The sequence below is a fragment of the Saccopteryx bilineata genome, chromosome 11 (assembly GCF_036850765.1).
Source record: "Saccopteryx bilineata isolate mSacBil1 chromosome 11, mSacBil1_pri_phased_curated, whole genome shotgun sequence".
In the NCBI taxonomy this organism is placed as follows: Eukaryota; Metazoa; Chordata; class Mammalia; order Chiroptera; family Emballonuridae; genus Saccopteryx; species Saccopteryx bilineata.
The window spans coordinates 80,633,436-80,660,639 of record NC_089500.1 but is presented as its reverse complement, the minus strand read 5'-3'; the positions used below and the strand labels follow the sequence as shown (position 1 = coordinate 80,660,639).

Sequence of the window (27,204 nt, the reverse complement as noted above, 5' to 3'; positions counted from 1 at the left end):
TGTGGCGGAAAAATACGCAGTCACAAGGCATATGAGTGAGGGAATTGGCATCCCCCCCCCCCCCACGCTTACCTACGCCATTTTGGACTGTTAAAAGCTTAAGTGTTCCATTTGTTTTGCTTTGTTTGGCAAACTTCTGGCCCTCATCATGGCTCCTAAACGAAAGTCAGAGTCTTCAGATGGTAGTGGTTTGAAGAGGAAAGCCTATGATTTTACCACTGTGTCAGGACAGCTAAGTGACTTAGGCTAGGGTGTGTTTCAATCTACACAAAAACTCGGGTTAAGTCACTGTTGGGGGAACAGATTGGTGTCCTAATCCGAGGCCCCCCTGTACTATTCTGAAAACCTTCCTGAAGCAAAACACCGAAGGACGAGGTAAACAAAATCACACTAGCACATTGTTCCCCAGATAACAAGAAACCAAGGAAATTTCTCAGAACAATAAAAACCAAGGAGCTAAAACCAGAGTGACGAGCACAGCAGACTGGGCTCCCTGGGGCAAATTCCATTAGCAAGGTTCTGGGCTTTGTTAATGTAAGTAAATTCCTAGGGGAAGAGGGCCCTGGCACTGAACTGGAGACACCTAGCACAAAGCCCAGGGTTCTTTGAGAAAGCGTTGGGTGGAGGGATTTTTTAATTAATTAATTTATTTATTTATTTTATCTTTGAAAGAGTCCTAAGAAGAAAAGCTGTTTGGGCAGGACTCTGTGTTGGAGACTACAGGAAATTTGCCACGATAGTTTAATTTCTGTCCTACTTAGAGTATATTCAGTGAAAGCGTCTTGAAATTACATTTCAATGGGTTCATAGCGCCACCTAGTGCCTCATGAAAGCAAAGATAAACCCCTAAAAGACGAAAGATTTGGAACCCAAGTTCTCCAGATACACACAAGGTATCAAAAGGAAGAGATTAAAACCTATAGAATCTCTGGTCAGATAGCTCAGTTGTTTAGAGTGTTGTTCCAGAGTACCGAGGTTGCCAGTTCAATCCCTGGTCGGGGTACACACAGGAACAGACTGATATTCCTGTTTCTCTCTCTGTCCCTCATAAAATCAGTAAATAAAATTTAAAAAATTAAATTAAATTAAAGGGAATCATGAGATAGCTATGGGTAACTTTTATATAATTAAACTTAACATTGAAGGAATATTTCCAAGAAAAAGTAGAAATTTGAAAAAAGCAAATAAGCAAGTTATTTTAAGGAAATGAGATAGGCAGTTTAAAAAAACCTTTTCTATAACCTCCAGCCCAAATTATACCAAGCACAGTTGGGTTTTACAGGTTTAGTTTAATTTACAGAATTAATAATCCCTATTTAACAGAAGGCGCTTCAATTAGATTAAATTATGAAAAATAATAGCTGTCTTTTTCTTTGAAAATGTGTAACCTTATTATCTAAAGTAGATAGAAACAAAAGAAATAAGCAAAGGAAGAGATAAGATAAAATAATAGGCCTGTCTTATGAATAATCATTTTAAAAAGTGCTACTTAAAACACAAGAAAATGGAAACCAAGAAGCCATCTTATTTAACCAAAATAGTACACGCAGGGTTTATTTCAAGAAAGGAAGAAAAAATTAATATCATGAATCTTCAGTGAATGATATTAGTGGAAAAAATCTATATGGTCATTTCCATAGATACTGGGAAAGTATTTGTTAAAAGATAACACTCTTTCATCATATACATTTTCCCTTCTTTTTTTATAATACACATTTTCAATAGACTAGAATGAGAAACAGTAGCTCCTTCAGAAGGAGAAGTTCTGTGGTACTACCCCTACTCAACATGGCACCAAGGGTCCAGCCAAAAATGAAACAGGTAAAATTAAATATTCCCCCAAACTGCTCCGAGTCAAGCTCTGCCAAAATTTTGTCAGTTATCAATAGATAGCAATAAAACAATGATCCAGGAGCTAACCTGACTTCTTCTAAGTCTGTTTATCAGATCTAAAGCCAAGCCGTAAATTACATAGACAAACTCAAACCCTGGTTGAGAAAGTTCCTTCCTGTATCCCATCATCAGTGTTGTACAATCCCAGAATGCTTTGCTTCACTGACATATACCTGGACAACACTGTTCATATACCCAGACAACTACATATCAAATAATAATAATAATAATAATAATAATAAAGGAGAAGCCTGCTAACCTACTCCTTGATTGGTTAACCCCAGCAACTTCCATGTCCTCAAGCCATAAAGAACCCTAAGCCCACATCCAGTGCACAGAACCTCTTATCTTAGTATTCTCACCCACTGCAGAGCCTCAATAAATCTGACTTTGTTTTTATCAGTATCCTGGTCTAAATTCCTCTGTATCATGAGACAAGAAGTCAAACTGATTAGTAACAATATAAAGATACAAAGAGAAGAAGTAGTATGGGTAAGGATTTAATAAGAAAAGATGTGATCTTTATTGTTTAAACTCATGTCATTGTAGAAATACAAGAGTATCTATAAACAATTAGATGTCATAGAGCTCAACAGGGTTGATAGATATATGAACATCATGGCCTTTCTGTAATATTAGTAGTGGCCTATCTGGAATTAAAATTAAAAAAAAGAGACATGATTCACAACAGTACAAGAGATTCTAAGGATTCTAAGATAAAGAAAAAAATATTCCAGATATATGTAAGCAAAACTATGAAATGTTACTGAAGGATACAAAACAAGATTCACTTGAATCAACAGATAGCTATATAATGTTTATGTTTTGTGATGACTGAACGTGCCAAATTGTTCATACATTCCAAAATAACCTAAAAATTCAATGTTATGCCACCTATGGATTTTTGGTAAAGCATTGTAAAATTTATGATGATGAGCAAAAATAGTCAAGATAAGCTCTCCCCACCTTCCACCCCTCAAAAAAGAATAAAAAATGGTGGGTCTTGGCTCAGGGTAGACACTGTAAGAATAGCTGGTTATCCTGAGATAACAGTCTTGAGCTGTTAGAAGCTGTGCCAGTATCTGTTCAAATCTTTGTAGGACAAGTTGACAAAGCTCAGAAGAGCCTAGAGCTGGGTCTAAATTTTTACCTGCTATAATTTGGATTAATTGCTTAAAGTTACCAAGAGATCATGTCTTTAGCGTAATGGTTTAGAGTAGGGAAGTTGGAGTTAAATTGCCTAGGCCAGAATTTCCTCCGCCATTTATTAACTATATGACTTGTGCACATTATTTTAAATAAGCTTTGGGTGATTCAGTAAACAAGTGAATAAAATTGAGACAATACTATATAGTTCACAGATTTGTTATAGGAATTACGAGTTAACATCTGGAAAGCACTGGTATGAGGTTTTGCAAAAATAAAAAAAAAATTTTAAGTAAATACAAATAACGGGAAGTGTTGTGCTACTTCATTGTCTTTTGTGGGCCTTGGGTACTTTCGCCTTCCTGGGACGCTTCACCGATTAAAATGATAATAACAAAAATAACACTATTAAAATCACATAAAGATTAATCCACTCACATTATTACAACATATTCCTCCACCTAACGGTTTATTTTTCTTCTGATTTTAGAAATTACAACAGCTTTGTGGGCCCTGTACCTTCAGTGCCTAATGGATTGTCGTCGGTCCTGAAGATGAAATTTATGAAAAGTCCTTCAAGTAGTAGAAAAACAATCATCCACATACATACAGGCACGCGCACCCTACATCCTCACAAAAAGTGTCCCCCAGACGTGTGATGACCGTAAATAAGGGTGTTACCAGCAAGACGGCTGGGGAGCAGCGGGTGAGGGGTGTGTTCAGCCATCAGCTCAGACACAGTGGGGAGAGGGGGAAACCAGAACACGGAGGGCGGCTCCCCGCTTCTCCGTTTTCCAACGGATCAGATTCCTGCTTTTCTCTATAAACGAGGGTGAGCACTGCCCGCGCTCCCCGGGTGGCAAGTGGCAACGTGGCAAACGCGTCACGAGCGCCCCCGTCAGGGGGAGGCGGGACGTGAGGTTAGGGGACCAAGGCCAGTGAAGCGAGGCTATTGGACAGACGGCGGGGGGCGTGGCCAGACAGCACTGTAGGGCGCCTGCGCGGAGGGGCGTCGTCATGGAGAAGCATCGGAAGCGGGAATGGCTTCAGGAAAAAGGGGGCTCACGGGGGGTGGGGAGCGTGGTCATGGAGGGGACAGCGGAAGCGGGGCGCTGGGGAATGGTTTTAGGAGGAACCAAGCGCAGAAGGGCGTGTTTCTAGGGAGACAGCGGAAGTGGGGCGCGGGGGAATAGTTTCAGGAGGGAGCAAGCGCGGAGGGGCGTGGTTATAGGGAGACAGCGGCAGCGGGGCTCCGGAGGTGGAGTTCGGGAGATAGGAGAGCCAGGCGCTGCGGGTGGCCCAGAGGGAAATTTAGGGGAAAGTCCTGAGAATGGGGAAGATGGTAGGGGGCTGATTGATGGCTCCAGGATGAAACCTGCGTGGAGGAACTTGGGGACTGGGGCGATGGCGGAAGCGGGGCGTGGCGCGATGTCTTTTTCACCCTTTCGTCTCTGCAATGGAAGGAGAATGGCCCTTCTCATTTCCAGCTTAAATCTTAGCGGTTGTTTTCGGGTTTGTGGGGCTATTTAGTATGATTTCAGGGAAGCACAGTAATTCCGGTGTGACTTACTATCTGCTTCGGCACCAACCTGGATAACACAGGAAAATGCACATGATCGGGTCCTGCCTTCTCTATGGTCATTCAGAAACTGTGGGGTGGAGCCCAACAATTCATGATTTTGGTGCGCACTCAAATGTGAGACTGCTTCAAAGTGTTGTATTCCCCTTCGTTCTGATGCCAAAAGTGACCTCTCCAATGTCAGCTTGCTAAACGAATGTTTTTCTTCAAGATCGTTACCAAAGCTGAAACAGAGCTTAGGCTTTCCCTACTCAGACCTTGATACCAGAAGATAAGAGGAAAATTAACTTATGTTTAGCAACAGAATATGCTAGGGGAAAGATCGGATTTAAAAATGGATTCAGAATTTCAATTCTCCAAAATTTTCTTAATCATTGATGGACGTCTTGCCATCTCATTCAGTCTTCTATAAATATTTTCCATGTGAAATAATGACTTCCCAGTAAGTAGGCTTGTAACAGAAATAAATTCTATTTTTATATTGATACTTCAAACAGACAAAAAAAGAAATGAAAAAGCTAAAACACCTTGTTTGGGCTCTACCACCCAGGTAATGAACTTTTGATGAAACAGCAAACCAGGATGGGTTGGATTTGTGTGGGATAAACGGTAATTACTTTCAGGAAGATCACTTTTCGTATTTCATTACTTCTATGGGAAGATTCACATTTTCAGTTACTGTTTACATTCATTTCTTCTCTGCATCTATCTCTCCCCTAATTGAAAAAAAAAAAAAGTGTTTATTTGTTAGGTGCCATTTTGCCACTGCATTAATATTTGCTATACAATGAAGAGGGTCCTTTCTACATTTTTTTTATATAATGTGCTATGAATTATCTCTGCGGTATCATCTACAGTTTAGTCATTAGCATGAACAATGATTCAATTCTTACTTAGTTAGTCAAGAGATGTTCCTGAAAAATGAAGTGGAAGAGAAGCATATGGTCACTTCTTATGTGAGCCCTAATTGGGCATGAAACCCGGGACATGGACCAACTGAGCAGACGCTCTATCCATTTAGCCATCTAGCCAGGGCTGATAACAATCTTTTACCTTATACGTTTAACATTCTAGTTGTGTTGTTGTTTTGGGGGTTTTTTTTTAGTAGTTTACTCACTTAAATGTTATATTTGAAATAAATTATTAACTTGTTCAACTTTAAATTTTAGTACTTTGTTATTTTTCTATATGTTTATTTTTTATTTTTTAAAATTTATTGATAGGAAGAGTTAGAGGGGAGGGAGAGAGACACACACAGAAAGAGAGAGAGAGAGAAACACTGGTTTATTGCTCCACTTATTTATGTATTCCTTGATTGATTCTTATATGTGCCCTGACAAGATCAAACCCACAACCCTGGCACATGGGGACAATACTCTAACCAGCTTACCTACCCAGCCAAGGCCAATATTTTTACTTTCTTAGATTTTCATGTCCCAGTATTTTCTAGGATTTTAGTTCTTTACTGTATTTATTTTCTCTCATATTAGTTTTCTTCAAAAAGTCAAACTCTGTTAGTTTGCTGGACATTCCAACAACAATTTATGCATGAGAGACTTGCTACCACAATGCAATTCAGGAGCTCTCAGATGAATGAACTCAGTTTACCCAATACCTTTTATAGTACCTGCTATGTGCTGGTTTACTTAACTACTGAGGTCACTGTTTTGTCCTTTTCAATCTTGGGCAAAAGTCCATCAGGGAATCATACGGGAATTTTATTGGCTTTTGTTCTGTGGATGTGGTCAATTGTAGCCTTAAGTTGCTGTAATTCTTAAAGATCTACCAATTATAAAGGTAACAGGTCCAGGTGGTTTTCTAGCTGGTGTTTACCTGGTCTTTAAAGCACAAAAACTATTTGTATTTCAGTATTTAAAGCACAAAAAAGGTGATACAGTTTTAAAATAAGGAGACCTGAATTGGGTAGTAAATGGGCAGTGGAGTGTAGAGATAATAACATTGGGGAACAATTTTTTTTTTTTCATTTTCTGTTGCATGAGGTTTTAGAACTGTTTCTATATATTTCTACATCATTGACTCCAAATCTGAAATCCATGTTTTGGTGCATGCTCTAGTTTTTATACAATTTTAATTTATTTTTGTTACAGTTAATGGCATGCATTGGTTTTTAAATTGCAGTTAATAGGCAACGACTCTTGGATTGAACATGACCACAAGGCAATTAATGTTTTACAAACATCACTTTTACATAATTGTAGTTGTTTTAAATATAAAAAAATTATTATCTCATTAAAAACCCTCTTATTTTGTTTTAAGATTGAATCATGGCTTCTTCGAGTAGGCGTAAATGTAAGAATAGTCCTGACACCTTCTGTTATATATGTAGCTGTTAACACACTTCAACATCAAAGGCGCAATATTTTATCATTTGTGACATGTGCATATATTGCCTATTTTCAAGTTCCCCTTGGCTATCAAGACAAGAATTGGGCTCCTCATATTGTGTGTCATAATTGTGAGGAAATGCTTTGTGACTGGACATAAGGGAAATGCAAAGGAATGCCTTTTGGTATTCCCACGGTTTGGCGTGAACCTAAGAACCACAGCTGTGACTGTTATTTCTGTCTGATCCATACAAAGGGCATCGGCAAGAAAAAAACGGCATATGATCACATATCCTAATATTCCTTCAGCAATACGACCTATCCCACACTCTGAGACACTCCCGGTTCCAGTTTTCAATGGTTTTATTTCTTCTAAGGATGAAGAAAGTGAACATGGTGATCAAGTGTATTTTGATAAGATGCATGAGGAAATGGTTGTAGAATCTGAAGGGTCTTATTCTGATGCCAAGCTGTCATTAACCCCTCAGCAGTTTAGCCAACCTGAATTGAATGACTTAGTAAGAATAACATAAAAATTGTCCTCAACTTTCTGAAGTATGAGGAGCAAAACTGGATCATTTGTGTGGATCTTAAAATGGTAAATTTCCTGCTAGGACAACAGAGAGGTTTCACGAAGTATTCTTGCTTTCTGTGTTTTGGGACAGCCAAGCTCAGGAGAAACACTGGACACAGAAGGAGTGGCCAAAACATGAAGCTCTGGAAGTAGGGATGCAAAATATTATGAATGAACCTGTAGTTAATCGAGACAGGATCATTTTCTCCCCACTTCACATCAAACTTGGCTTAATGAAGCAGTTTGTTCAGGCTTTGAATAGAGAAAGTGAATGCTTTCAACATATTATTTCTGCTTTTCCTGCTTTGTCTTTCGAGAAGATAAAAGCAGGTGTATTCGATGGGCCTCAAATTCGAACCCTCATACGTGACAAAGAATTTGCCAGGAAGATGAATAAGGAGGAGAAAGCAGCATGACAGTCTTTTGTGGCCGTTATAAAGAACTTCCTTGACAACAAAAAAGCAGAAAACTATGAACTTCTGGTTCAAAGGATGCTGTTGGCTTTCCGCAACACTGGATGTAACATGAGTGTTAAGATTCATTTCCATGACCTGTGGTGGCGCAGTGGATAAAGCGTCAACCTGGAAACGCTGAGGTTGCCGGTTCAAAACCCTGGGCTTGCCTGGTCAAGGCACATATGGGAGTTGATGCTTCCTGCTCCTCCCCCCTTCTCTCTCTCTCTCTCTCTCTCTCTCTCTCTCCCCTCTCTATAATAAATAAATAAAATCTTTAAAAAAAAAAAAAAAAAAAAAAAGATTCATTTCCTGAACAGTCACCTTGATCAGTGTTCTGAAAATCTTAAAGCTGTTAGTGATCAGCAGACTACTGCTGGAGCATCAAATGGGATTGTCCTCAACAAGTACACAAACGCAAGAGCTACAAACGCAAATTTTATGATTAGAATAAGTGTTTTATTATGTTCTATTTCAAAATTATAGACAAATTCTGATGCAATTATACCTTTTACTATATTAGTGTATTTACTGCATTATATAAATTATTATATTTTCATAAAGATGATGCCCTAGAAGACATGTTAAACTGTTGAAAATTTTACAAAAAGATGAAAATGTAAAATCTTAAATTGCAAAAAAACCCCACTGTAGCTTACAGAGCAAAACTAATGTCAGATTTGAGATCAGCACACTCGAATTAGGTAAGAACAAGTGGTTTTGTGGATGCAACAAAAATTTCATTCCCCAAATACATTATAATATATTATGGAATGGCACACCTGAAGCCTATGTAATGATATTAACCCAATGTCACCCTAATAAGGTCTTTAAAAAATATGTCCACAAGTATTTCACTATCCTTGCCTTGAAAAGTGGTGCCTAATTTCCATTCAAAATATATGACAGATTGTAGTGATTTGCTTCTAATGAATAGAAAGTGGCAGAAGTGACACTGTGTGCCATGATTATGAAGCTGGTCATTCGTAGCCTTTAATGTTGTATTAGTGATGATTGGTTAAGACCTGAAACGTAGCTTTGTCCTTCAGGGAGGACTTGTATTTGCTTTTACCAGGTGCTCAGGGGCACCAATTTGGGATATCCTTAAATTAGTATCCCAGCCTGGATGAATCTCTATTGTATCAAAGCCAGAAAGAAGTCAGCTGAGGTATAATCCAAACTCTCAGTGGCAAAACTACCCTGCTGAGTGTGGGTATGTACTGTCTGTGGAATGTATATATCTATATTTATGTCTATTTCTAATTCATCCTTTTTCTCTGAGGGTGTAGCTGTTGCTCTGGTGCCTCAGTTTCCCAAGAAAGATTTCTCACAAGCCTCCCCATTATGGACAAGCTTCACAAAACTCTTTAAAAACAAAGCTGAGATTTGAGTAACAGCTAGCTGTGCTTGCTTGGGGTTTCAGATAGGCCAAGCACCTTGGCCTGAGAGTTCCTTCCTTTCTTCGTATTCTCTTCATTGTTTTAGAAACAGGAAGAGACAGCAAAATAGAACTGTTCTTGTATGTGTCCTGACTAGGGATCAAACCCACAACCCTGTCCTTTCATAAAGATGCTCTAACCCAGTGGTCCCCAACCTTTTTTGGCCCACGGACCGGTTTAATGTCAGAAAATATTTTCACGGACTGGCCTTTAGGGTGGGACAGATAAATGTATCTGTCAAGAGTGAGTCTTAGACGGATGTAACAGAGGGAATCTGGTCATTTTTTAAAAAATAAAACATCATTCAGACTTAAATATAAATAAAATGGAAATAATGTAAATTATTTATTCTTTCTCTGCGGACCGGTACCAAATGGCCCACAGACCGGTACCAGTCTGCGGCCCTGGGGCTTGGGAACCACTGCTCTAACCGACTGAAATAACTGGCCAGGGCCTTTTTTTGTTGTTTTTTAAGAATATTAAAATATTATTCTGGGCCCTGGCCGGTTGGCTCAGTGGATATATGGATGTCCTGGGTTTGATCCTGGCCAGAGCACACAAGAGAAGCAATCATCTGCTTTTCTCCCCCTCCCTTCCCTTTTCCCCTCTTCTTTCTTTTCCTCCTGTAGCCAGTGGCTTGATTGTTTAAACACTGGCGGGGAACACTGAGGATGGCTCACTTGGTCTGAGAGCATCAGCCTCAGGCACTAAAAGTGGCTTAGTTGATTCCAGCATTGGCTGAGACAGGGTTTGCCCAGTGGATCCCGGTTGGAGCGCATATGGGAGTCTGTCTCACTATCTCCCCTGGATTTTAGTTGTGGAAAAAGGAAAAATTCTTTCCCTCCTCTGGTTCTTTTGGTGAGGCAAATAATCTAATCAACAGAAAATTGACTAACAAGAGAACTTTAAATTTAATGTTATGCACACAGGAATCCCACACATATAAGCACCAAATACCTTGCGTACAGGAGAGGTTCAGAGATAGAAAGGGAGACTGAGGAAATAAGACATTTTGAGCCAAGGATGAAGTGAGGCACATCAGGGATTCCAAGGGCTTGTTTATTGCAGAATAAGAGAAGCACAGTTTAGTTTATAGACATTTATCTTGTTTTATAGACAGATAAATAGGTTATCTTTGATAAACTCCTATAGGCAAGGCCCCAAATTCAAGTTTTAATTAAGGGAAGGGCAGACCTTTCTCTTGAGCCCATTATTCACAATCTGCCTACTATTAAGGCACATCGTGGGGTGGCTCATTATGAACCCCCACACTTTATGTAAAATATATGCCCATAATCCATAAATCTGTTCAGGAGATAGTGAGGACACTAGGATTTCTAAATTCATTCTTCCCAAGGGCAACAACAACCTCCACCTAAATTCTCCTTGTCAACTAGCACTTCACTACCAGACCTGCTTCATTTACCTTCCAATTTCTCTGTGAACTCGGCACCATTGATTAATTTCCTCTTGGCTACTCTCTCACAGTTCCCCTTGCCTCCTTTCAGAGCCTTCTTTTACCTCTAAAACCCTTTATTCAGTCCGACTTTGTGCAGCAGAAACCACATCTTGCCAAAATTCCCTTCCATCCTTGACACTCGGGGACATCCGGGAAGGGTAACGGCGACTGAGAAGGGGCCTCAGTCCTTAAGTCACGATCGTCACTAGTCAGGCACTTACAACACAGGCTTCTCCTCTCTCCCACATTCACTATTCAGAATCTCAATCAGAAATTGGAGCAACTGCAGAACAAGTACTCCAAAATAACCTTTGTATATTTCCGTGAAAACGCATATTGTTTTCAGCAATAGTTACCAATACAATTTAAAAAATATTAATAAAAGGAAAAAACTCTGAAGAGAACAAAGTTTTCTCGATATTGTTTGCTTGCAGTGAGCCGTCATCGCCAGTCCGGGACAATTTAACAGGATTAATTTGGACACTTGCACACGGAAAGTGCCGTACAATTAAAATAGCACTTCCAGATTAAATTAGATTATTTACTCACGTGATTCTAAATGATTAACAGTGCTATAATTTCTGGTAGCTATTGCTACTGCCAGGTACCTTGCAAATATTTCCTGTACCGGTCTTATAGGAAAATATAGTGCTGCATTTTATGATCAGTATGAAAAACAGAAAATGAACAAGTAAAAGGACCACAACTCATTTGTTGAAATAATGCGTGGCTCTGAAAAGAGCCTTTGGGGTTAGGAGACAAGACGCTTACTTTCGAGTCTATTTGGAGCTGGTGTACTTGGTGACGGCCTTGGTGCCCTCGGACACGGCGTGCTTGGCTAGCTCCCCGGGCAGCAGCAGGCGCACGGCCGTCTGGATCTCCCGAGACGTGATGGTCGAGCGCTTGTTGTAATGCGCCAGGCGCGACGCCTCGCCCGCGATGCGCTCGAAGATGTCGTTGACGAACGAGTTCATGATGCCCATAGCCTTGGACGAGATGCCGGTGTCGGGGTGCACCTGCTTCAGCACCTTGTACACGTACACCGCGTAGCTCTCCTTGCGGCTGCGCTTACGCTTCTTGCCGTCCTTCTTCTGCGCCTTAGTCACCGCCTTCTTGGAGCCCTTCTTCGGGGCGGGCGCGGATTTGGTGGGCTCAGGCATCGTAACGTTAGACTTAATACTACAACTAATACCTAGCAACAGTCACCCGAGCCAAATGGCACGATCATTTATAGATGTTGTATTCAAATGAGGCTACTAAAATTTAGTTCCTGATTGGATTAATGGCAGTGTGTCGTCACAAACAAGAATGTAAATAAACTTTTTATAATACTTTTTCATTGGCTATTTTATTACTTTGCTTGACCCAATCAAAAAAGGCCTGGACAATGATACATAGAGCTACAGAGGCCTCTCCGAGCCCTGTGCGCTCTTCAGCGAATACAAAATTCTGTCAGTTCATTAACTGTAGGATTGTGTGTGTAAGCAAACTCTGCGCACTAGGACATGTTCATGAATCGAGCCCGATAACCCTCACCAATGGACGCCTTAGTGTCCTGCTTTGGGTGCTTACCTAGTAAGACAATGAGAAGCGCATTATTACGCGCAAGCGGCACGTTAAATTACTGAAACCACCAGGACCTTAGCAACGTGATGTGCTTTTAAGTATCCTATTTCCTACTTCCTCAATGAAGTCCTAAAATAGGAGCTATTATGTGTATGTGCTAATTGATTAAAAAGCACGTCTCAACTTCTATAAATTTCAAGGGGAGGAAACAGTCCAATTATCACAGCAAACGGCAATAAGTGGCAAATTTATGACCAACTGAGGTTACCCTGCGTGAAGCTCCCTAAATTGTCTATTCTTTATCGGTAAGCCCGCCCCTTCCCGGGGAAACCTCCCTTTCCCCGAGTACCGCCCCACCCTGCTGCGTATGCTTTGCAGCCACGCCCCCCTTAGGAAGTGCAACAGCTTTTTCCCCGAGATCAGTGGGTGGCTCTGAAAAGAGCCTTTGGGTTGTGTTGAATTTCTAACAGTTGGCCAAAGGAACTTCTTACTTCTTCTTGGCCGCCTTCTTTGGCTTGGCTGCCTTAGGTTTGGCGGCCTTGGGTTTAGACGCCTTGGGCTTCACAGCCTTGGCCTTCGCGGGGCTTTTGGGCGCCTTCTTGGGCTTGGCTGCTTTCGCTTTTTTGGGGCTCTTTGCCTTTTTGGCTCCAGCAGCCGCAACCGGCTTCTTCGCCTTCTTCGGGGTCTTCTTGGCGCTCTTCTTCGGTGTGGCCGACCCCGCGGCTTTCTTGGGTTTCTTAGTCGCCCCAGCAGTCTTCTTGGGTTTGGCCGCGCCCGCCTTCTTGGCCTTGGGCTTAGCCTCCCCGGAGGCCGCCTTCTTGTTGAGCTTGAAAGAGCCCGAGGCGCCGGTGCCCTTGGTCTGCACCAGAGTGCCTTTGCTCACCAGGCTCTTCAGACCCAACTTGATGCGGCTGTTGTTCTTGTCCACATCGTAGCCCGCAGCTGCCAGCGCCTTCTTGAGCGCAGCCAGGGAGACGCCGCTGCGCTCCTTGGAAGCAGCTACGGCTTTGGTAATGAGCTCGGACACCGGCGGCCCGGAAGCTTTGCGCTTGGCGGCACCAGCGGACTTGCGTGCCTTCTTCTTCACGGGCGCCTTCTCGGCAGGTGCTGGGGCTGCGGGAGCGGCAGGCGCGGTCTCGGACATGCTGCAGACAGGCGTGGGGGACGAACTCGAGCCGGAAGCGAGACACTGGCCGGGACTCGGGCCGTGCCGCTGCGCCCGCGCGCTTATATAGGGCGGAGCTGCGCCGTGATTGGTGCGCTGTCCAGCCCGCCTCGCTGGCAGCCGCAGAGTGTCCTCTCGGATCTGGAGTTGTGTTTGTTACACCTCGAAAAATGCCAAAAATATCAAAAGTCCTTACAACGAATTGCCCCGTTTTTCTTAGAGAGTGATCCCCGAAGTCTCAGGCTTCACCCAAGTCTCAAATTAGGAGGAAAGTACAAAACTTTATGCCAAAAACTAGCAATATTTCCTGCCTTGCTTGTCAGATTTCATCTCTAAGAAACAAAACTTTCCATTTTCTTCGTAAATTATAAACTGATCTTTAGCTATGGAGTTTTCTGACCTCTCACATATGATTCTGCAAGTGGTTAGCTTCTTATATGTACAAAAAGCATACCGCTGGAATTAAGATTTTTATTATAAATCTGTGCTTAAGTGAGGGAAGTAACACAGGCTCCTTGGAGAGTCCTGCCTATTGAGCCGAGGGCATTTGAGTTCATCAAACTGGATTACTTTAATGCCAAACAAATTATTGCCCATTAAAGGGTAAATTTTGGAGCCCTGGGACATCAGTCTATGCAGACATGGCTTTATTTTTGTTTATGGCACCCGAGTTTTGAAACAATTCCTTAGAATAATTCTTTTCCTTTCTGCTCCCAAGGGCTGGGGGGCGGGGCTGTTGCTTTTCTTCCTCTGGACAACTGCTTCATGAGTTTAAATACCTTGAATTTAGGATATTGGGGAGAAAGGGCAGTCCAAAATATAGGGTTCACAGAAATGGAAAAGAAATAATGTTCAAGTAAGCCACCGATGATGCCTATAAAGTTACTGGAAGTGGAGATGCACTTTGAGGAATCTGGAGTCTTGCTGTGATTTTTTGGCCCATGCTTTAAGGTCAAATTGTAATATATTAGTTAGAATTGAAATTCAAAAGTTGGTCACAAGGGAAGATAGATGAAAAAATGTAGGTTATAAGACCTGTATTCCCTTTGTTATAGGAATCCAGGCCTGGTTATTACTGAATAGCTGATGAATGACTAGTCTGCAAACCAAATATGTTTAAGTCAGGAAGATCATGGCCATATGCTTTGTGGGGGGTCCACACCCCCACAAAGAAGGAAAGAAGTCACATGTAGAATTGAATGACAAATCCAAATTTCCATCTCAAAAGCAGAGCTTTGAGGAACTATGGTAGTAAAGCCATTGCCCTCTGAAGATGTTTTGTTGTTATTTTTTTTTTTTGCAAGGTCTCTGAAAGATTGGCCTTTTGTTTAGATAGTCGTCCAATCAACAGAGACTACAGCTGACAATGAACACTCAAAGGAATTATTCCAGCGAAATGACTGGATGGACTTGTCTCTAAAAACTTTAAGCCATGTACTTGAGAGACAAAATAAAATTTTAGCCAGTGCCAAAAGAGATATTATATTATTTTGTGGGTGTAGCTGATTGTAAGACAGTCTTGGACACCACATTAATTTTAATTTTTACTGTCCCATATTTTCAAACACAATAAACCCTACAGATGAGGTCTATAAAGTCACTGGAAATGAAGTTACTCTAAAGACACTGTCTGTAGTCTTGCTGATTTCTTTTGGCACATGCTTTAGGATCAAATTATGATATACTAGTTATAGTGAAAAAAAGAAAAAGAAAATACACATCTTTGATTTATAACATTAATGAGATGTTTCAAAAGAGTTTTATTTAAATTGATGCTCAATCTAGTATCAAAGTATTGTGAATTATTGTTTAAAGCCTTAATGTGTAAACATTTTCAATGTAATTATGTCATGGAAGTTAAAAGTAAATACAGTCATCCCTCACCATATGTGGCTCACTATTCCTTGTTTCACTGTATCGTGAATTATTAATTTGTATATATTTAATTTTGTATTGCAGATTTTTTGCTGTATTGTGGGACTTTGCAGTATATAGATATTTTTATATATTTATTATTTTAATTATTTTGGCAGTAAAATAAGCATTTTCTAGCCAAAAAATTGAAAACAATATAAAAAATAAAAAATATTATTTAAAACATATTAAAAGAATATTAAATCGAAATAAAATACAGAGTGTACAGCAGATGAGTAGATAAACACTTGCACATGTGAAAAACACAGCTACGGCCACTTCCACTTGAGCTAGTTTGTCCATGTGACTCCATCTCCTGAGTATAGCCTGCCTTCAACATCTCTCCTTGTCCATTTCACATCTACTCTGATAGCTGTGTGTAGTGTTACTCTCTGGTGTTGTGTTTTTGTAAAATTCTTGTAAGAAATTGTATTTATTTTGAGCCCTACAATGTCGCCCAAACGTTCTACGCCTTCTAAGTCTTCTGGCACTGAACCCAAGTGCCAGAGGAAGACGCTTACCATCACAGAAAAGATAGAACTCCTCAACATGCTAAAGGAAGGGAGAAGCTACGCGGCTGTAGACCGCCATTAGGGGATCAATGAATCTTTGATTTGCTACACAATGAATCTTTGATTTGCTACACAAAGAAGGACGAAAAGACTATAAGGACGACAGCAACAGTGTCTTTTAACAGGTCTGGGAAGAAGGTGGTAATTTCCCGCAATAAGGCCATTGTGAGGATTGAGTTTGCATTGGCCCTGTGGATCAGTGACTGCAGGAAGAAGAGTCTTTCGCTGGATACCAACACCCTCAGCACGAAGGCCAAGAAACTTTCGCTGAAAGTGGGCACATTCGCGACAGTGACTAGGATGAGGATGGTGATGCAGAAGCAGGACCATAGAGTGCTTCTCTTACCAGAACAACCCCACTGAATGCCAGCAAGGGCTGGTTTGACACGTTTCAGAAATGCTTTGGATTTAAGAGCGTTTCTCTGCGTGGAGAAGCTGCCTCTGCCGATAAAGCCGGAGCCGAGGAGTCCATGAACAACACATTCAAAACCATCATCGAGGAAGGGGGCTCTATGCCTGAAGAGGAAGAGGAACTAGAAGAAACTAGGGATTGAAGAAGAAGAGGAGGTTGGCCTAACACTCGATCGGCTCGCAACCATGGTCAGAAAGGCCCAAGAACTTCAGCGAGTGGCTCAAGAATGGGAGCCCCCGGATGCTTCATTTGTTGCAGTTCTTAAATGCAGTTGAGGGTGGCAGGTCGGTTTATAAAACACCTTCTCGCCCAGAAGAAAACGCAGCGTCAGCAACTCGCCATGACTATGTTCCTCACTGGGAAGGAGACACCAGTTACACCTATGCCTTCAGTGAAAACAGAAGTTGCGGAAGAGGATGAAGATGCGGCGTCTGAGGAAGTGGTGCCTTCGGAAGAGTGCAGTGCATTCATCTTGGCTGTGGAGTGCATTCATCTCATCGTCATCACCTTCATCGTCATCCGTACTGCTCAGCTAGTTCATCTTCATCTTCATCATTTAAGCTGTAGTATATTCACTGGCGAGCACCCACATAGAACTTTGTATGTTGTTAAAATTACATAGGTTTAAGAGTGTAGAAAGTGTTTAAGTGTTATATCTGGATGGCGAGGAAACAAACGTTTTGCCACGCAATTAAGTAGCCAAATAAGGAGTCTTTAATTTAATGCTGGTGACCACGAGTGGATGGATTCACATCTTAAAGAACTCGCGGCCTCAAACGAACTTAGGGATATGCTTTTACAGGCCTACAGAAGAGAAGGCAGGGGGTGTGCACCTAGCCAAAGCAGTTATACAGAAGCGAAACAGGTTTTCGGTTATCGCTGGAACAATCTAGGAAGAGAGTGCTCAGCAAAGCATTTTACAAAAAGCAAAAGAATGTGCTCAGTTATCTTGGCCTTTTATTGAGGTTCTTAAGGAAGTAGCATCCTGAGGGCTTTCCAGAATCTAGACATTAGTGAACATTTATGGCCTTTACAGAACTCCTTTCATTTACTCATCTGCAAATCTTGCAAAACTCGTTCTATGGTCAAGGATATGGTGTTTCTACATTTCATAAGAGCATAGGAAGTGTTTGTAAGGGTGTGGGAAAGGTTAATATAATAACAGTGTGGGAAAGTTGTATAAGAGTGTGGGGAGCACTTATAAAGCCTTAAAACATATATAAATCATAACATAAATATAAAGTCACTACTTCGCAGATTTTTGCCTATCACAGGGGCGTCTGGAACCTAACCCCCACAATAGACAAGGGACCACTGTACACCCTGTGATATATATTAAAATAAAAAGGTAGAGGATAAGGTTCCCAAGCAGACCAATTGGTAACTATCCAACTATGGAATCATCAAACCAACAAACCAGGGAAAGTGATTTATGAGCATTTGATCCAGAACAATGGATCAGTCACCTTCAATGACTAAACTCCTGTGAATGACTCAATTTGCATAACAAATGGCAGTTTTCTCTTAAATGCCTCATTTTTCTCAAGGTATTTCTTTTCTTTTCTTTTCCTTTTTTACAGAGAGAGGGATAGACAGGGACAGATGGAACAGAGAGATGAGAAGCATCAATCATTAGTTTTTCGTCGCGGGTTGCGACACCTTAGTTGTTCATTGATTACTTTCTCATATGTGCCTTGACCATGGGCCTTCAGCAGACTGAGTTACCCCTTGCTCGAGCCAGCAACCTTGGGCTCAAGCTGGTGAGCTTTTGTTCAAGCCAGATGAGCCTGTGCTCAAGCTGGCGACCTCGGGGTCTCGAACCTGGGTCTTATGCATCCCAGTCGGACGCTCTATCCACTGCGCCACCGCCTGGTCAGGCTCTTAGGGTATTTCTTACTACTTCTGACTTGGTGGGACTTAAACTCTCTGAATTATGGGATCTTTCAACTCTTTCATTATTCATCTCTTATGGTACAGGGTGTTTTGTTATAAATAAAATAATTTGAAAGACTTACGGAAGACATTGAGAATCTACCACTATAAATTTAAACATTTATTTGACACTCTTTTATGATGAAATATGAGTAACATCAGAAAACTCCACTTTCCTGTTGCTGACTATCTCAACACTATTTACTGCGTGTGAATGTGTAATGTGCTTGTGAGAGTGTGTGAGCATATGTGTTGTTAAAAAAACAAATATAACTGAGTAGTTTAGAAGATCTAATTGGCTTTATTATGTGATTCAAGAATTGGGCAACATCCCATCTGCCAACTAGAAGCACTCTCCAAAAAGTTGTGTAAAATGAGATTTTACAAAAAGAACGGTGGGGCAAGAGAGATATTAGTAAAAGAAAAGAAAGGATTATTCTTGGACCTGGAAATCTTTTGTGTGTTGGGGGGCGGGGTAGAGGAGAAAACTGGAGGATTTTTATCCTGTTGATTTTTTTGTTGTTGTTGTATTTTTCCGAAGTTAGAAGCTGGGAGGCAGAGAGACAGACTCCAGCATGCTCCCAAACCAGGATCCACTCAGCATGTCCACCAGGGGGTGATGCTCTGCTCATCTGGGCCCTTGCTCCTTTGTGGCCTTAGCCATTCTAGCACCTGAGGCGGAGGCCATGGAGTCATCCTCAGTGCCTGGGCCAACCTTGCTCCAATGGAGCCTTGGCTGCAGGAGGGGAAGAGAGAGACAGAGAGAGGAAGGAGAGGGAAAAGGGTGGAGAAGCAGATGGGCGCTTCTCCTGTGTGCCCTGGCCGGTAATCGAACCCAGGACTTACAAATGCTGGGCCGATGCTCTATCGCTGAGCCAACTGGCCAGAGCCTTATGTTGATTGTTTCTTTATGAGGAAGGGTGGGGGGAAATAAGATGGAGAGGACATATAATGACAGATTAATTTACTGCTGCTTCACCAGAAAATTCAATTTAATTTATGTTTCTGGAAGAAGTTAAAACTGGTTAGGTTAGGTATAACATCTGAGCATGCGCGACGCCATTTTGAGTCAGTGTTTTTTTTTCTTTAACAATTTTATATAGAGATTCCAAAGTGTTGTTCCAGATGGTTCTAAGCCAATAACCCCAGCTGGTCTCAGAATCTCAATATTTATCAAGTCTTTCAGGGTTCCTCTGGTGTTCACCCAATTCTGGAAACCACTGCCATTCTTACAGGAAGTGATGACAGGTCAAAAGTGCTTCATATCATGTGGATGATCTTGTAGATTTCTGGACTTGCCTGTGAGACCTGCCCAAAGAAGTTTACACGGGAAATGACTACACCTTGGGAGGATGGGGGCAGCGGCAATCCAATCCTGACATCCATGAATTCATACCTGACTGAGCACTAGTGTGGGCTCTGGAGCTCTGGAAAGAGAAAGGAGGGTAATGTCCATAGGTTGTGGGCTGGCCCTTGGGTGCCTGTGGACCAACAGAATTCCCTAGCATACCATCTCCACTTTTTTTTCTATTCTTAATAAACCTGGTCCTTTCACTTTTTGGCAATTCTGCTATGTGCTACCTGCATCCTTACTGAGTCAATGTGACAATCCACTGCTTTGGAATATCTCCCCACATTACTTAGGATAATATGGACTCACGTAAGTTAAAGAATGCCTCCAAGATTCCAGCTCGTTTCTGTCTGACCTCGATGTGTGTGCTCTAATAAACAGTGGTTTTCAGACTTCCAGTCTGAACCATCTTGAAAGGTTGTAATGTCAGATTAGGGGCACAAGGCCAGAATGTTCCTTTCTTTTTTTTTTTTTTTTTTTTTTTTTTTTTGGATTTTTCTGAAGCTGGAAACGGGGAGAGATAGACTCCCGCATGCGCCCGACTGGGATCCACCCGGCACGCCCACCAGGGGCGACGCTCTGCCCACCAGGGGGCGACGCTCTGCTCATCCCGGGCATCTCTCTGTTGCGACCAGAGCCACTCTAGCGCCTGAGGCAGAGGCCATAGAGCCATCCCCAGCGCCTGGGCCATCTTTGCTCCAATGGAGCCTCTGCTGCGGGAGGGGAAGTGAGAGACAGAGAGGAAGGAGAGGGGGAAGGGTGGAGAAGCAGATGGGCGCCTCTCCTGTGTGCCCTGGCTGGGAATCGAACCCGGGACTTCTGCATGCCAGGCCGACGCTCTACCACTGAGCCAACCGGCCAGGGCCAGAATGTTTCTTTTTTTAATGAGCTAGAGTTGAATATGAAATACAGAGCTTAAAAGTGCATGGAGTTTTATTTATCTGTAAGGCCAGGGTCCACTGCCATCATTGCGGACATGCACCAGCAGGCTCCCGTTAGATTTGGGCAGACGGTATAGAAACTGTGGAGCCAAAAACTGGTGGGTCATTCTTTTATTCTAGCCTCTCAACTGGCCGGCGAGTAAAAACACACAGGGCACCAAAATCCACTCACACATTCTCCAGTTCCACAATCAGGAGAGTCTTTTCCAGTTTTTTCTAGAATCAAAAGCCCCCACCAGTCTAAGTCACCTTTGGTTCTCCATCTGCCAACATAGCTTCTTACTCTACAAAACTGGCTTCTCTCTCCTACCCTTCCATCTTGGCTTCTTCTTCCCTTTCTTCTAAAAAAACTCCCTGGGCCCACAAAGACCCCTCCTGCAGCACACATTAACATAACAAAGACTCTTCCCAAACAGAAATGTAATTAGCAATTTCAGACCAGCGCCATTTTTAACAACAAAAGTGAGCAAACTCAGAAAACACAGATTTCACAAACTTATTTGCTCAACATTATCTGTAGAACTCAGCCCTGGCCGGTTGGCTCAGCGGTAGAGCGTTGGCCTGGCGTGCGGGGGACCCGGGTTCGATTCCCGGCCAGGGCACATAGGAGAAGCGCCCATTTGCTTCTCCACCACCCCCCCTTCCTCTCTGTCTCTCTCTTCCCCTCCCGCAGCCAAGGTTCCATTGGAGCAAAGATGGCCCGGGCGCTGGGGATGGCTCCTTGGCCTCTGCCCCAGGCGCTAGAGTGGCTCTGGTCGAGGCAGAGCGACCCCCCAGAGGGGCAGAGCATCGCCCCCTGGTGGGCAGAGCATTGCCCCTGGTGGGCGTGCCAGGTGGATCCTGGTCGGGCGCATGCGGGAGTCTGTCGTGCGGGCAGAGTGGTTTTGTAAAATGCAGTCTTCATTGTTCTGGCTCAATGGCCCAAGAGGGAGGCGTTGTGCTCATGTTATTGTTGTCAAGAAATAGTCTCATGTATTTCTCTCCTAAGAGCTAAGAAGGTACTATATATACTCTTACTGTTTTAAGAGTCTAAGGAACCCTGAGTAATGAAAACTGAGTAGCACATCATGAGCCTAATAACTGTGCTAAGAAAACCAATGTGATTTGTAGAAAAGTTGTAAGGAAAGGGAGCTTGGACTTGGTTGCATTTACTCAGCCATTCTGGGTGTTAAGCACTTAATTCTGAACTTTGATATTTTTGATTTGTTAGCATAACTGCTTTATTGAAGACAGAATTTGGGAAAGAGGGGATTTGGGCTGAACAAATGAGTCCTTCCCAGCTTTCTCCTAGAAGGTGTGTTACATAAGCACAGACATGGTGAAACTCTGAAGACCACCTGTAGAACTCTATCCGTTGGGACACATTTCTCCATTCTGGAATTTTAAAATTGGCATTTTAGGCCGTGGGTGGTTTGCTCAGTGGTAGAGCATCGGCCTGGCGTGTGTGTGGATGTCCCCGGTTCTATCCTGGGTCAGGGCACACAGGAGAAGCACTCATCTGCTTCTCCACCACTCCCCTCCCCACTACCCCTCTTCTCCTGCAGCCATGGCTCAATTGGAGTGAGTTTGCCCTGGGCTCTGAGAATGGTTCTATGGCCTTTGCCTCAGGAGCTAAAATAGTTCAGTTGCTAAGCAACAGAGCAACGCCCCAGATGGGAAGAGCATTGCCCCCTATTGGATTTGCATGGTAGATCTCGGTCAGGGTCCATGCGGGAGTCTGTCTCTGCCTTCCTACTTCTCAATGAATAATAAAAAAAAAAAAATGGCATTTTTATCTTGGCTTTCCGTGTAGAACATTTCTGGAAAACGTTCTTTAAAAAGGGAAAAAAATAAATATTGAAATTATTCTCCCTTTGAGTCAATTCAACAATCAAAACTGTGAGTTGCATAACCAAGATTATTCATGGCAGTAATGCCTGAAACAGTGAAGTGTAGGAAAGAGAGTTAATCACTACACATGAGAGAGTGGTTGAATAAACTAGGTTGCATCCGCACGGGGTTATGATGTGTGCTACAAAAATAAATAAGATTGATCTCTGTGAACTAAGCAGGAGCAAATTCCAGGACATTCGGTTGAGAGAAAAAACCAGGAGCAGCAGCATCCCTTGTGAGGAAAAAAGGAGGGTGTAAGAAAACACTATTTTTTTCTGCTTCCCCCCCCCCCCCCCCCGGAAAGGATAAACCAATACAACGAAAAGATCGGTTATCTGTCAGGGCTGGGTTAGAAAGGAGTAGGAAAGGTCAGGAACAGCAACAAAATAGTAGAACCGAGGAGCAAGGTACAGCTTTCTGAGTCTATCTTGCTGTGTAACTCTCACTCTTACAAGTACGGTAATGTTCCATGTACCAGGAAAATAAACTATTCACAGTCATACAGATGAAGGAATCCAAAATGGAATACAAGCATTAACAGATGAACCAAACTGTATATTAAATTAATAACGTATCATGGAAGGGGTCGAAGAAGATAAAAATTAACTCAAGTAACAGTGGAAAACAATATCGTGACTGCATGCTGCAGAGCGGAATGACAAAAGGAGCTATATCTAAAGGCTGTGATCTAATAAAAGTAATTCTCTCACGGGTATCGGCGAACAATTCTGAAACTACTTATGTGTCTACTAAAATCAAACAAAGGAAAAAAAAATGTGTTGTTAGAGATGAGACCCAGTGTTCTCCCTGGTGGATAAAAGAAAGATTTGGCTAAAAGGAATCTTGTGCTGTTGGATTGTAATCAGAACTATTCATAGAAACATATTTCAAAATATATATGTACAGTTACCCAGCTATGGAGATATAGATGTGGGTGTATGCGTGGGTTATTATGCACGTATATATCCTTGCTCGATCAGCTGAGATAACCTACCAGTAGTGGCACTCGAGAATCAAATATTGCCCGTAGCACACCAGGGCTCCTTGGAGAAGCGGCTGGTTCCAAGGCTAGAATGTTTCAGTAAGGGTCTGTATCTTGTAGAGTTAGAAAATGAGAAAATTTTAAAAATGTTGAGACTTATTGACAAAACGTGTGGACTGTGCCTGTCCTTCTGCTCTTAATCTGGACTTGCATCGAAATTATTATTTCCTGGGGTTTCTTAAAGACTAAAGCACCACAGAGAATAATATGAAATTGAAGTAACAAATAATAACCTCATCCAACCAAACAAAACCTCCAAAGAGGCACTTTTCAGCTGCTTGGACTCTTGGACTGCTGGTGTCACTGTGTAATAAAACAGTAACGTTATGATAGAAACAGCAGCAAGCAACAACAGCTAGCGTCCGTCGAGGGCTCCCTTTTGGTTCAGGTGATCTTCCGAGGTCTTTCTAATGACACTATAAACCGGTTTCCCTGTGTTTTAATCTTAGCTTCACACTCTCAGACCCATCCATTTTACTCGGTGTATTTCCTGGGCAAGTTACTAACAAGCTCTCGGTGCTTTGGTCTTATCATCTACTTCATACATTTCTTACGGAAATTTAAAAAAGAATAAGTTAGTTCCAGTCACGTAGTTAGCGTTATCATCTAAAGTAAAGAAATCAGGTAGGAACCACATTCCCCACATTCTAACTCTCGTTTGGATAGCATTTGGGCGAGAAGGAATGTTTGCCTGATTCTGAGCCACAGGTGAAATCGCAGTGGTGTGTGTGGTTCCTAGAGACCGAGCCTGGGCAGGACTCTGGTCAAGCAAGGTGATCGGACAGCAGCATCCACACAGCGCCACCGTGGCGGGGTCTCCACTTATTTCAACACTGACCACCTAAGTGTGAAAACAAGACAGGTACTCTTTTTAAGGGCACCTTAAAAATAGTTGGTGCTAAATGGAGAGGGAAAGAGAGGAAGTAGGATAGGAATGAACGATCATAGAGCAGGGGCATTTTAAGGGGAAAGACGGAAAATTACAGAAAAGGCTGTTGTGGTCGGCAGTTTTCCTTAGCATTGGAGAAGACAAGACAAGAAGGTGATCAAAATAACAATGAAAAAAATTCGACCTCAGGCCCCTTCCTGAAAGCTTATACCCTCTCCTTTCCTGGGCTACCGCCTCTGGAGGTCACTGAACAGGTGTTCCCGCTGTGGATTCTGTCTTGACAACGGGGGCACAGTGTCGCTTGTCGCTGCTGGAACTCGTGGGCCTCAGAGCCATGTGCGGAGGGAGGGGCAGTTCTCAACGAGTGGGCTGTGCTCCAGAGGGGGACCCGCTGCCTATGCTCTCCCCTTTCATAAGAAAGCAGGAGAGCAGACTTGAATAAGAAGCAGCATTTTCCGTGTGGGTGTCAGCTCGGAGCACTATCCTCCCCGCCCCTGGGAACACTCGCCGATCCTCCCACGGGGAGAGAGGCGGCATTGTTCCTGGTTCATTGCCAGGCAACCCAGAGCAAGTCCCTGGCATCATTGGCGACGCAGCCCAGCTGGCGTCCTCCCCGGGGCCTTTGCTCATATGGCATTTGTAGCCACGCTGTGCTGACAGTCCATACTGCCAGCATCGTCATTCACCAGCCAGATCACAGCCCCCTCCAGAAGGTCTCTCTCCCACCCTAGGAGTAGGAGCAGGGTCAGCGAGGGCTTGCAGAGTGGGACATTAGAGCAAAGGTGTGAAGCATGTGAACTGTGAGGCACGGGAGTATCTGCTTGAAGAGCGTTCTAGGTCTCCTCATAAAATTGGGAGAACAGATGTGAAGATGGAGCAGATGGCAATCACTACAGATATATAGGTAGGGGTGCCGAGGCGAGTATGGGATTTAAATCAGCCCAGAAGCATGAGGGTCACTGCAAGTTGAGAGAAGACCCTTCTAAGAAGAAAAAAGGCACAACAATGTGATCCAACATGTGTGTGCATGAGAGAAAGAGAGAGAGAGAGAGAGAGAGAGAGAGAGAGAGAAAGATACTGAGAGAGATACGCAGACAGGAAATCAGAGACTGAGGGAGACAGGGACACAGAGAAAGAGAGATGAGAGTCATCTTAATGGGCAGGAACAGAGGGTAGTGAGTTGTGTGCTGGTAAATGTATAAACAACCTGCTCTCTCCAGGAAAAACAAAAAGTTTTGCTGTGTAGCATTGACATTCCCATGCTGCAAATACTGCCACTCTAGCCCATTTCAAGCTCCCAGTGATACCATGAACACAGAGTAGAAGGTAAGGGGTGGAGGGCTCAACGTGAGGTGTAAATTTTCCACTGGAAGAGTGGGAGGACGGAGAGGAGGCCAAGGGCAGTGATAGAACACAGGGCGTGAACCCGCACAAGCCGGGGATTTGTTCTGCGACCATGCACAAAACCGATCGACTCAGAGCTCCAATTTCTTCGTCCGCCGCCTGAAAGGACTGAGGTAAAGGCAATAGAACCTTCCTTCCATGCTCCACCCTTCACTTACTCTTTCCTTCCCCAACACCCAATGTTCCTAGGGCCTTCCTCAGTCTTCTTGTCTCAGACAAGATTGCTCAGGTACCCAGCAGGAGAAATTCTCCATACCCAGAGAGTCACACTGGGCATAAATAAAACAGTGGGCAGAACGTGGAGCTCCCGGTTTGGGTGTCCCTGTTCTTGGAGAAGAGGTTCAGCTGAGTTTGAAAGCCATACCCACTCTCCGGGGCTGTTTCTTCTGCATCTGGAGACCTGGTGGGAGGTGAGTGCTGCTTCCACTGCCATTTCAGCACCGCGTCTGCCAGGTCCCCTGCTGCAGAAGCTTCCTCCTGCCACAGGGACTAGATGACCCAGAACACGGAGTGCTCAGGTTTAAGGGGACCCGCTACTTCAATCTCTGGGAGTGGCAGCCAGCAGATCCTTGAAATTCCACCCTTATCTCCTACTTTCACTTTTTCCACATTTGGAGCAAGATAAGTTGATAGACAGCAGACAATTGGATGGATGGATGGATGGATGGATGGATGGATGGATGGATGGATGGATGGAGTTCCAGATACATAGTCTTAATATATAATCTTGCCTGTGTTCATATTATTAGGTGTCTCAAGGAACAGAGTGCTTTCTCATGCGCCATCTCATTTGATCAGGTTTCAAAACTCGGGGAGGTGCTATTTCATTTTGCAGATGAAAAAAACCCTGATTTTCTGGAGTGACAGGAGACCCTCTCTCCCACTCCCAGACACTTGATAAATGGCAGACCTGCAACCCAAACCCAAGCAGTTTAACTTCAGATTCCATGTCGGTACAGAACGCCTGGCTGCACACTGCTACACGCACATACATGCCTGCACACAAACCGCTTCATGTAGGCTTATTGTACAGGTAGTTTAAGACTGCAGTGTGTGTCTCCTGCTTACAACCCAACCTTATGAACTCATCAGATATTTATCTTTTTTATTTTTTTAAGACTTTGTTCATTTTAGAGAGGAAAGAGAGAGAGAAGGAGGGAGGAGCAGGAAGCACCAACTCCCATATGTGACCGGGCAAGCCCAGGTTTTCAAACTGGCAACCTCCACGTTCCGGGTTGACGCTTTATCCACTGCGCC

General features: G+C 43.0%; 2 protein-coding genes across 2 annotated transcripts; both read right to left on the bottom strand.

Moving 5' to 3' along the window:
- Positions 1-5,071: 5,071 nt before the first annotated feature.
- LOC136315334 (histone H2B type 1-M) lies at positions 5,072-12,055 on the bottom strand. Its single transcript, XM_066246852.1, has 2 exons — positions 11,659-12,055; positions 5,072-5,334 (listed from the first exon to the last, which is right to left on the bottom strand). The coding sequence occupies exon 1, from the start codon at positions 12,045-12,047 to the stop codon at positions 11,667-11,669; it is 381 nt and encodes a 126-aa protein (XP_066102949.1). The 5' UTR covers positions 12,048-12,055; the 3' UTR covers positions 5,072-5,334; positions 11,659-11,666.
- An 885-nt stretch (positions 12,056-12,940) lies between these two features.
- H1-4 (H1.4 linker histone, cluster member) lies at positions 12,941-13,643 on the bottom strand. Its single transcript, XM_066246850.1, has one exon. The coding sequence runs from the start codon at positions 13,595-13,597 to the stop codon at positions 12,941-12,943; it is 657 nt and encodes a 218-aa protein (XP_066102947.1). The 5' UTR covers positions 13,598-13,643.
- Positions 13,644-27,204: the final 13,561 nt, after the last annotated feature.